Source organism: Podarcis gaigeae (genome assembly GCF_964106915.1).
Source record: "Podarcis gaigeae genome assembly, chromosome: 10".
NCBI classification, from domain to species: domain Eukaryota; kingdom Metazoa; phylum Chordata; class Lepidosauria; order Squamata; family Lacertidae; genus Podarcis; species Podarcis gaigeae.
Window position 1 is genome coordinate 28,652,108 of NC_139686.1, and position 11,984 is coordinate 28,664,091.

General features: G+C 46.2%; 1 protein-coding gene across 3 annotated transcripts in view; it reads right to left on the minus strand.

The window, feature by feature from the left end:
• The window catches only part of CARD10 (caspase recruitment domain family member 10), a 42,674-nt gene extending 32,327 nt beyond the window's left edge, over nt 1–10,347 (minus strand). Inside the window, exons 1-4 of one of the 3 annotated variants that reach the window (XM_083701111.1) lie at nt 10,191–10,347; nt 8,586–8,721; nt 3,124–3,336; nt 2,489–2,626 (exon numbers count right to left, since the gene is read on the minus strand). In XM_083701111.1, coding sequence (XP_083557237.1) covers nt 2,489–2,626; nt 3,124–3,336; nt 8,586–8,592 — 358 coding nt within the window. In that variant the 5' untranslated portion in view covers nt 8,593–8,721; nt 10,191–10,347. Of the gene's footprint in view, nt 1–2,488; nt 2,627–3,123; nt 3,337–8,585; nt 8,732–9,815 lie in introns of all 3 variants that reach the window. The other 2 variants (XM_083701109.1, XM_083701110.1) reach the window with 2 other exon arrangements.
• Between the last annotated feature and the right edge of the window lie 1,637 nt (nt 10,348–11,984).

Below are 11,984 nucleotides of genomic sequence, written 5' to 3' on the forward strand. Positions count from 1 at the left end.
CTGATCAGAAGGTTGGCGGTTCGAATCCCCGTGATGGGGTGAGCTCCCATTGCTTAGTCCCGGCTCCTGCCAACCTAGCAGTTCGAAAGCACGTCAAAGTGCAAGTAGATAAATAGGCACCACTCCGGTGGGAAGGTAAACGGCATTTCCGTGCGCTGCTCTGGTTCGCCAGTAGCAGCTTAGTCATGCTGGCCACATGACCCGGAAGCTGTACGCCGGCTCCCTCGGCCAATAAAGCGAGAGGAGCGCCGAAACCCCAGAGTCGGTCACGACTGGACCTAATGGTCAGGGGTCCCTTTACCTTTACTTATGTTAGTTAGTGGGTCTACTCTAGGACTCGTTTTGCAGATAACCCATGGACTCTCAAGGGCCATAGCTCAGTAGCAGAGTGCCTGTCTTGACTGCAAAAAAATTCCCAGAGTCAATGTTCAGCATATGCAGGTAGCACTGCGATAGGCCTCCTGCCCAAAAATCAGTTGGTGTAGATCAGTGTTTCCCAACCTTGGGTCTCCAGCTGTTTGAGGTCTACAATTCCCATCATTCCTGACCACTGGTGTTCCTAGCTAGGGATGATGGGAGTTGTAGTCCAAAAACAGCTGGCGACCCAAGGTTGGGAAACACTGGTGTAGATCAAGAATGGCCAACCTGATGGTCTCCAGAGGTTGTGAACCACAACTCCCATCAATCCCAGCCAGCAGGTCCAAAGGTTATGGGAGCTGTAGTTAACATCTGGGAGTTGTAGTTAACATCTGACTGGTAGTCATGTTGGCTACCAATCACGTAGACCAGGGGTTCTCAAATTGTGGTCCATAAGCTTCATACAGGTGGCCCATGGTGTGTCTGTGAAGAACAGGGGGAGCAGCAGATGTGAACAGCAGGCACAGTGCTTTTAATATTCAAACGGATTTTTATTTTATGTTGTATTTATGGAATTCACCCTGTAATACAATACAACATATGAAATAAAATCAGCAATAACAATGCAATTAAAAATCATGCCACATCTGTCACAGCACACCACAACTGCTGCAACAGGCAGGAGAATCATTAAGTGGTCCACCAAGATCCTCAGCAATTTGCAAGCAGACCACAGGGTGGAGGGAAGTTTAGGAATAATAATTAATAATAATTTATTATTTATACCTCACGCACCTGGCTGGGTTTCCACATCCACTCTGGGCAGCCCCCAACAGAATATTAAAAGCACAATAAAACATTAAACATTAAAAACTTCCCTAAACAGGGCTGCCTTCAGATGTCTTCTAAATGTCAGATAGTTTTTTATTTCCTTGACATCTGATGGGACGGCGTTCCACAGGGCAGACGCCACTACCGAGAAGGCCCTCTGTCTGGTTCCCTGCAACCTCACTTCTTGCAGGGAGGGAACGGCCAGAAGGCCCTTGCAGCTGGACCTCAGTGTCCCGGCTGAACAATCGGGGTGGAGACGCTCCTTCAGTTATACTGGACCGAGGCCGTTTAAGGCTTTAAAGGTCAGCACCAACACTTTGAATTGTGTACTAGGCCAAATGGAGCAATGGTCCAGCTCAGTTCAAGAAGGACACTGACAAACTGGAACGTGTCCAGAGGAGGGCAACCAAAATGGTCAAAGGCCTGGAAATGATGCCTTATGAGGAATGGCTAAGGGAGCTGGGCATGTTTAGCCTGGAGAAGAGGAGGTTAAGGGGTGATATGATAGCCATGTTCAAATATATAAAAGGATGTCACATAGAGGAGGGAGAAAGGTTGTTTTCTGCTGCTCCAGAGAAGTGGACACGGAGCAATGGATCCAAACTACAAGAAAGAAGATTCCACCTAAACATTAGGAAAAACTTCCTGACTGTAAGAGCTGTTCGACAGTGGAATTTGCTGCCAAGGAGTGTGGTGGAGTCTCCTTCTTTGGAGGTCTTTAAGCAGAGGCTTGACAACCATATGTCAGGAGTGCTCTGATGGTGTTTCCTGCTTGGCAGGGGGTTGGACTCAATGGCCCTTGTGGTCTCTTCCAACTCTATGATTCTATGATTCAGTGTTTCTAGCCAAGGGCAGTCAAATCACACATCCACAGGACGAACATGTTCCCCACACATTGGCTGGCATTTGCAGCAGCAGCCAATGCCACATGTGGAGATGTTTCTTTATAAACATACACTGGGCATGTGCCAGGAAGATGCAGTCCAACTGAAGCATCCCACTGCGTGTACACAAACACACATCTCTGCTTCACACTTTGCAGCAGTCACAGAGTGGGAGTTGGGGTGCTGCTCCTGCCCTGCCTTCCCAGATGTGGCACCACTGCTGTTTGTCAAGAATGGGATGGGGCAGGGAGAGGTGGCGGCGAAGGCAGCGGAAGCACCAGGTTGGCCACCACATGCCCATTCACCCGGCATGTGACTCCCAGGCACTGACCCGACCCTGACCTGCTTAATTTAAGCAAGCTGTCAGCCTCCTGTGCCAAGGGGCCTATAAGGAGGAGACTTCCACAACTTCTTACCCAGGATCATCGAGCAGCGCTGAACTGGCTGCTTCCCTGTCAGCTGGGTGAAATGCTCAGGGTAATAGAACTCCAGGGATTCTAGGAACGCTTCGTAGCCTCTTTTCCCTCGGTTTCGCAAGATATCCATGAGGAGTCCTGGAGAGGAAGACAATAAATAATAACAATAGAACAAATGTGTGCCACATGATCAGTAGCGAGCCAAACCAAAAACCAAGCAGCTTCAAGTATCCAAAGATATTACTCCAACCTTCTCCCGCCCTCCCAAAACCAGCACAGCCATGCAGAAGCTGCTGGATCCGGAAGGCTTGAGCCCAATTTCATTCCAGTCTCCGTCTCCCTACGTGTGTCTTAAGCCCCATTTTGTAAAATTGGAACAACAAGAGCATAAATCATAGTGATTGTTGCGAGGGTAAGGCAGAGTGGGGGGGGGGGAGGAAAGAGAGAGAGAAAAGCTCTTTTCATATTAAAATGCAATGTGAAGCCATGATAAATAAAAGCAATAAGCCAGGACCGTAGAGACATGTGTCTGGGATCCATTCCTGGATTAGGGCTTTGGGCCAGGACTGCTTTATACAAAGCAAGCCCTCACCCCCAGCGCTGTACTTTCCATGTGAGTTCTTCACTTCTCTCACCTGTCCGGTTGCTCTTGCATGGAAACTGATGGGGACTCAGCACCATCTCTTCATCCTGCTCATCAATCACACGGCACTGGCGGAGGTATGGAGTCAGTTTGGCTGGGTTCAGAGAGCGGGTCAGCTTGTGCCGGACACTCTCAATCTTTTCCCACAATGCATCTTCTTCCTCTCCTGCCTCCGAGAGGCTTTCGTTTACTATCTCCTTAGGCTCTAGGGGTGCACAGACAGGGTCATTAAATTTGAACTCGTTTCGTCAAACATATGTTGGAAATGTAAAGAAAAAGAAGGGACTTTTTACCATATGTGGAGGGAATGTAGAGAAGTTTTAAAAAATTGGGAAATGATATACAATGAATTGGGAAAAAAAAATGTTTAAAATGACATTTTTTAAAAAAAAACAGAAGCATTTTTGTAGGACAAGACCTGCCAAGAAAAACAAAGAATCTATTTATGTATGCTACAACAGCGGCAAGAGTCTTGATAGCACAAGGATGGAAGAATGGGGGAATCCCAATGAAAGAACAGTGGCAAGAGAAATTGATGAACTCTGCAGAACTGGCTAAATTGACATATAAACTGTGGGACAGGGACAACTGTGACTTTAAGGAAGACTGGGAACTTTTTACAAATTATCTAAAAAGACAACAAAATGAACTGGACTCCTTGGCATGTTTTGAATAAACATACACAAATTTATTGGTTGATAACATGATAGATAGACAACGCAAGGATATGTATAATTTTATAACATGCAGAGAAATCAGAGAGAGGAGCTGAGGGAAGTCCCTGGTGGGGGGCAGGAGGGATGGAAGGGGGTGGGGAAAAGGGGGGAAATAATGTGTGTGATTATATGGTTTGATAATTTGTTATGTTGAAATTGCTTAATAAAAATTTTTTTTTTTTAAATGAACTCGTTTCCCCTTGATGAGCTTCTTTCAGCCAGTCTTCTGTACTACTCACAATCAAGATGGCTATTTCCCACCCTTTCAGAGCACGCTCCTGGGTGAATGGAGAATGCCAGCCTTAGAACAACATGGAAGCACATGTCTGTTTGTTGTTCTCCTTTCATTTACAGGGAGTACAGTGATGTGCTCTTATGTATGCAATATAGAAAGAGCATGGGCTACACAGCATGGATAATGAAGGAATTGGCATTGGACTTGACACCAGTTCTTGGGGTGCTTCCAGGCAGCCAATTTACCAAGCATTCATTGTTACTTGCTAGCACAGAGGTTAAATGTTGCTGCACCAAAGCAAATAATATTCCATGTTTTCCAGAGCATTCACTCATCACCTTCCTTAATGGGGGAAAAAAAGTCTGACATTTTGGGGAACCGCAACCACACAACCTGAATTTGCTGGTATGTGGACTGAATCTCACCTGAAAATAGTGACAGCCTCCAAGCAACATTTGACTGCAAAACCAAACCCAAAGGAAGAAACAACAAAGCTGTTGCTGCTGCTGCTGTAGTGACCAGATGCTCCTCCAGACAAACCAGTTGATTCAGCATTCATCCCAACTTGCTTGCTGTTTATTGAGCATGAGGTCTGATTTGTTTGTGGGGTGGTTATACCACAGCGAGTATTCATTCTGACTTCCTTGGAATCATTTAACTCACACTTCTTAGTGTTTTTTCCTCATCAGTTTCCTAATTGCAAGACATCTGGGTTTTTTGTTTGTTTTTAAGTAGATTTGTTGCATCACTTTAATTACAAAAACCTAAATTTCCAGCATCTGACTGATTTCCTCCTACACACTATTGATGGTCTGGAAGTCGCCCAGAAGCAACAGAGATAATCTCCCTGCCAAAAGGCCTTTACAATGTCTCCTCTTTAGCATCTTTCAAGTCCCTTCTCAAAGCCCACAAAGAAGGCAACCATCTCCAACCTGGTGCCATAGAGCCAAAAACTGCCATTGTGTTATGTGTCCAAAACATCTGGAGGGATCAGGTTGAGGGAAGGTTGGGTTAACCCTTTTGTTCTCATTTCCACCTGAGAACTAAACAGAAAGAACTGCATATGCTCCCATTCATCTTTCTTACTATTGCCTACGGTGGCCATCTGCCCTAATTTCCAAAAGACAATCCTCTATTTGAAGGGCGATCAGAGGACAAGTCCAGTGGGAAAACGATGAATTATAAGGGAGAGAAGGACCTTGAAATTGCCCATCAGCAACAGGGAGCACCTGAGTGGCAGACCAAGCAGGCACACAGGACACCTGGCCACAATCTTCCTCGCTATGGCGAGATGTATAGCTCAGTTGGTAGAGCATGAGACTTTTAATCCCAGGGTTGTGGGTTTGAGCCCCATGTTGGGCAAAAGATCCCTGAATTGCAGGGAACTGGACTGAATAAACCCTGTGGTCCCTTCCAACTCAACATGACTCCATGAAATTATAGTAAATGATTACTAAATTTGTATCTATATAAATCAGGGGTGCCCAAACTTTTTTTAAAGAGGGCCAGACATGCTGATATAAATACATTAGCATATCCTTGTTTATCCTCTTCAGGTGCTGATGCATTTCATATTTTTCCCTTTTTTGCCATGCATTGACATTTAATTACTAAAAGGGCACCCTGCTCTTCCTCCTCTGCACCCTTATGGAAATTTAAATTTTTCAAAGCAGGTGTCTCAATTTTAGTCTGTAAACCACCATAATGCAACGTAGCAGATAAAAACATGCTGAGACCATAAGGAGAGCCCTGCTGGATCAGGGCCAATGGCCCACCTGGTCCAGCATCCTGCTCTCACAGAGGCCACACCCTGATGCTTATGGGATGTCAGACCTGATTGCATGAACACTCTCTTCCCCAGGTGTGACTCCAAGCAGCTAGCATTCACAAAAGTGGACCTTGTGCAGAAGAAGCAGGAGCCTCACCTTCTCTGGCACTGCCCACCTTAAGGCAAACCAGAGCAGTGCACTGTTGCCATCAACTGGCAAGCCAAACCAGCAGGAATGTGAGAGCATTTAAAGGTTCCCCTGAAAGGAACCAAGCTGATAAATCTGATCGCTCAACGACAAATAGACATCCCCAACTGTTTGGGTAATACAGACACACACAAAACACCTTCCCATTAAGCAGAAAATGTTGCCTCCGCTCCCTCCCTCCAAAGCTCAAAAATGGCAATCTTTACATGGGCAAAGTCAGCACCCTCCAGGGAACAAAGCTGCCATCACGCCATCAAACAGGAGCAAATCCCCAACCTCAGGGCTTCCAAAGCAGCCCAGTATCAACATTGCTCATAACAGCAGGCCTGAACCTGACCTGCAGCTCCCTGGAGCTCCATTTCCCCTGCCTTTTCTAAGAAATTGAAGATTAGAACAAATACGTAATGCAGAGCCCCAGAGTCAAATGTTTGCTTTCCCACGGAAACCTCTTTCAGCAAACACCAGTGTTGTCTGCAGGAACAAGAAACCAAGCCTTTAGTGTTATCAGTCCAATCCTGAGGAATGCTCTGCCCATAGAGATCCAGCAGCCGCCTTCTGTTTCAATCTTTATATGCCTCCTGAAAACTTTTTGATGCCACCAGGCTTATGCAAACGATCAGAAAAGCACCTTCCCATAACTGGAAAGTGATGGCCTCCAATTACAATTTTTAATGTGGTTCTTTATTATATATAGATATCGCTGTAAAGGTCTTTGATATTTTTATGCTATAGAGGTACAGTGGTACCTCGGTTTAAAAACAGCCCTGTTTACGAACGATTCAGTTTACAGACGTCGCAAAATTGGAAGTAGTGTCCCGGTTTGCAAACTTTACCTCAGTCTAAGTACAGAATCCGAACGGTGGAAGGGCACCAGCGGCGGGAGGCCTCATTAGGGAAAGTGCACCTTGGTTTAAGAATGGTTTTGGTTTAAGAACAGACTTCTGGAACAATTAAGTTTGTAAACCGAGGTACCCCTCTCACATCCCATGATCAGAGCCAATTGGGCAGGCATCTGAATCATACTTCAACACTGATGATGGGACAGCATCTTCTGTAGCACCAGAGGGCAGCAGGATAGCCTAGCGGTGGCAAGCAAAGAATGTGAAACATACAGCGCTGTCCACAGGAGAAGCAGACTGGGTGGTTTCCACTGCTGACTGGGGACACATCCCAAGTTTCGCTGACTAAGGCAGCAGGAAAGCCAGAGCTCAGAGAGGATGGACTATATAGCTTTTTTTGTACAGCATCTGTTTTGCATGCAGAAAGCCTCAGGTTCAATCTCTGGTGTCTCCAGTTTGTTCTGGGAATGTTCGCTGTCTGAAATCCCAGACAGCAGCATGTAGTCAGTGTGTAAATAACACTGAGCCAGGTGACTCAACTCAATATAAAGGCAATTTCCTATGCTCCTCTCTCTGCCTAACGGTAGGGCTGGCCTTGCAGACAATATTACTGAATACAGTGGTACCTCTGGATGCGAACGGGATCCGTTCCGGAGGCCCATTCACAACATGAAAAGCCTGCAACCTGAAGCACCATATCTGTGCAGGTGCGCAGCGCGATTTAGTGCTTGTGCGCATGCGCAAGCGGCGAAACCTGTAAGTAACCCTTTCTGGTACTTCCAGGTCACCACGGGATGCAACCTGAAAAAACGTAACATGAAGCAAACGTAACATGAGGTATGACTGTATGTAGACAAAACAGGGATAATGGATTGGGGGGGGCGGGGTGAACAGCGACTGGTGGGGAGAATTCTAGACGTACACAAGGCAGAAGCATTGAGTATTTCACCACAAACAATTCAAGGTACTGTATTGTCAACACTGCAATCTTTTAAACTCCAGATGAGGCACTGTAGAAAACAGGATGCTGGACCCGAAAGGTTCTTGGTCTGATTCAGGAGGGTCTTGCTATGGAACAATGTTCTGAGTAATACAATTTTATACATCCATTCATTAAGGTTAGCATTCACTCCTTTGTTCTAACATCTCAATAAGCCCATTGGCGGTTGATAAAGATAAGCTAAAGAGATGGAACTGACTGATCCTAGACACTCATTCTGTGGTATTAATAGCTGCACAATAGGCTGACAGCTATTGAGCACCAAAGCTTCCCTTTGAAGCTAAAGAAAGCTGACAAACTACAGTTCGCCTGTGACAGTAAAAGGGGGGAATCCCATCCCTCCTTGAACTAAATGCGAATAAGTGTAGCTCTGTTTCTCCCCATCCTGGCTGATTAAGCAGGGCAGGGCCATTCCGGCATGAGTCATCAATCTCAGACACACAAATGACCTGCTGAGTCATCAGTCGCAGGTCTTGCCTCTCCCCCCCCAGGTCAGGTATTTCCTACAGTGGCTTCTCTGCCATAAATCCCAAGTGACTTATGGGGTTATATATTTAAGACAGGAAGGGAGAGGAAGGATGTCTCTCTGAGCCACACATACACAACTTCCATACAGAACAACTTCAATCTCAAAATAAGCCAATCAACTCTGCAGCCCGTTGCACCTCCACTGACCCTACTGGCTTACCTGTCATGCTGATGAATCACAGGTAGCACCAGCCCAAGGATAAAAACTTCAACTTTGGCGGCCACTTCTGATTTCTCCCTTTTAGTTATGATACGCATCCGTGGGCCATCTCACTTTCCGGGAAGGGTGGATTATCCTAAGTGCAGCTGGCAAGAGAACAACAAAAGCCTGTGTTATTTTCTACAGCAAGGTCCTTCCCTTCTGTTTCATTAACTAATTCTTAATGACATGAAGAATGGTTCTTTTCATCTCCACACATGCAGGCTTCCCCCCTCCCTTTTTCTCTTGCTCCTTCCTCACGCATCTCTCTCCCTGGGATTCCTGTGTGTCCAAAGTACACACCGTAGAATCGCTGCCGCCCCACCACAAATCTCTGAGTCAATCAAAGGGAGGGGAAAAACTGTTTTGAAAGTGGCACAGTGATTTTCACTTTTCACCACCTCCTTAAATAATGCCACTGCTCAAATATTCAGTATGGCCAGATGCAGCTCTTGGAGGGATCCGAGGTGGCAAAAGCAGTTTACAGGATTCAAGAGATCTTAATTTAAGCCAGGGGTCTATAGGACTTGCTGCACAATTTAGGGCTCTGTACACACACACACCTCTTATTTTGCATTCAGTGCTCTCCCATGGCTGGTTTTGAAAAGCAGTGTACGCACAACATTAGCCACAATCCATATCTATTCTGTCTGTATCCTGTCATTTCTTATGACATACGGCATTTTGATGCCTTTCTGGCTTTGAACCAAACTGAGAAAAAAAGAACAACCTAGCTGCATTTTAAGCTGGCAATGTGTGTGCAGCCCAGATTCAACACTGGGAGAATTTAAAATGAGCATACATCTGACCATGTGCAGACATGCTCCTCCTTCACAAAAATCAATTACAGGTGGCTTCCCACGCATATACTACTAGCACGGATATTGAGGAAGGTGCAAAGAGTTCAAGCTCTCAGGGCAATGGGAGTGCCATTCCAAGCAATCTTGGGCCTCACTGCAGAAATTAAATACCACTCACATCACTGTAGATCTAGAACTACACGCACAATTACTTAAATAACACTATCTCTATGCAGCGGTGTTAGCAAAAATAAATACAAAAGCCGTTTCTCTGTTCCCAGGGGTTTACAATCTAGAAACAGGCAGAAGGGGATGGGGCAACGGAGGGAAACAAGAGGCAGGGTTGAAAAAGAAGGAAGGAAACGCGAATATTTCCGATTTACATACTTACATGTAGGATACTTTGCAGTAGGACATCAGCCACACACACTCACAATAAGGGTCTCAGTAAACATTCCTGGGTATCACACACAAAGTGTACCTGCAGGCCCGGCCCCGCACACTCATTCACCGGCTTCCTCTGTGCACCATGAGGACTATCACCTTGAGCCTCTGAGCTGAGCGGCTCATTAATTCCACAAGGAAAAGGGCATCCCAAGGAGCAAACTCCCGAGCCGGAAGGAGCAGCCGGGGGAGTTGGTCCACTTTCCCCGCTCCGCGCGCGCCCTTTGCCTCCCCCCTCGCCTTCTTCCGTCTTAGCCCCGCACCCGGCCCGCCTCTCGCCCCTGCATACTCTCGCCTACTCATCCCTTGCACACACACGCACACCTGGCGGGAGCAGTCACCAGTCACCAGCCTGGTCCCGGGCCGGAAAGGGGGCCGGGCTATAGGCAGGCAAGGGCAGATTTGCACACTGGTGTTTGAATGGAGGAATTCGCCCTCTGAGCCAAAACAAGTCCCAGCAGCCCCTCCGCCGGCTCAGGAATGCGCGCAGTGTGGATGCCATTCCCCCGGGGAGAGACAGGCGCTCGCCCGGGGGGCGGGGAGGACGGCGGCGAAAGGGAGCGAGGGACCCCGAAGCCAAGAGGGTCCGAAGGGATCGGTCCACAAGATCCCTTAGGGAACACATGTGCTTCCTCCCAGCTCGGACGGTGGGGCGAATGGGCATTTAGCCATCACGTAACAATGCCTAAATGTTTCATATCTTGTATGATCCTGAACAACACTGTAGAGGAGTTCCGTGTTGTTGTTATTCCTTTATGTGGATTTTTTTTTTTGAGGGGGGAGGAGGGTGGTCTGCCGCAAAACACCATGGAGCGACCTCTTGGCACCGGCAGCGTTCAAGCAAGGGGATTTGTCGCTCAACAAGCCCATTGGATTATAGGAGCAGGTTGCATTTGGTCGTGGTTTTTTTGTTTTTTACCCTTCCCATCAGCCCAAAAATGTTTTCAGAGCAGCCCACGGATCTGCCGGGAAGCTTACAGTTTTAAAAGACGCCACGCGAAAGGCAAATAGGTTGGAAGGGAGGAGGAAAGAAGCGAAGCCAAGTGCACGGTCTTAGTTACAAGTTCTGTTAGTATTTGTTTATATCTATAATAACAAAGTTTGCCAAAACAGAAAGAAAACCAAGGAAAAATATAAAAATAGGGGTGAGAGAAAAGCAGAAAAAACCCATCCGTTCACATTAAAAAGACAGTCATTAATATGTCCATCTTTATGAAAATATACTAAGCGGTATGTGCTATGCAAATGTCCACGCAAAGTTGGCAGTTATAATAAATGTGTTCAAATGTGCACATCTAATACACAGTTAAAGTATATGACTCCCCCCCCCGGGGGGGAGAGGCATCCTGGGAACTTTAGTTTTTCACTCATGGAGATACAGTTCCTAGCGGCTTTGAACTACAGTTCCCAGGATTCTTTTGGGGGAAGCCATGTGCTTTAAGTGTGTGTTGGGTGTGCTTTAAATGTATGGTGTAGATCTGCCTTATATACATGCAATAGTTAAATGTTCTTCTAATGAAAAGTTGCTCAGATGAAATGGCCTTGCATCCTTTCTCATCCTTCCTCTGTTACAACCTGATGTCTTGGCTGTTACCTGGGTTACATGAAAGTTATGTGTGATCCAAGAGATCAGGTGTACTCCCAGGTGTTTGTTGGTGTCACACCTGCCCAGGAGCGATATTGCAAAGGGATCGTCCGGGTCTTGAGTTGTGGTGTGTAGCTCAACCCAGTAGGTGCACGGCTGCTGTGAAAAAAAGGCAAATTCCATGTTGGGGATCATTAGGAAACATAAAGTCAAATAAATAAAACTGCCAATATCCCAATGCCCTTTTATGCCAATCTTTGATGCAAACACACTTTGAATACTTTGTACACTTTCAGTCGTCACATCTCAAAAAGAATATTGAAAAGTCGGAGAAAAGGGCAACCTGAATGATCAAGGGGCTGGAGCAATTCAATTGCAAGGAAAGGTTACGGTGTTTGGGACTCTTTATCTCTGAAAAAAGACAAGTAAAGGAGGACAATAAAAGAGCTGTATAAAATTATGCATGGTTGGGGGAAAGTAGATCTCATAATAGTAACACCTGGAGTCATCCAATTAAGCAGAATATCAGGA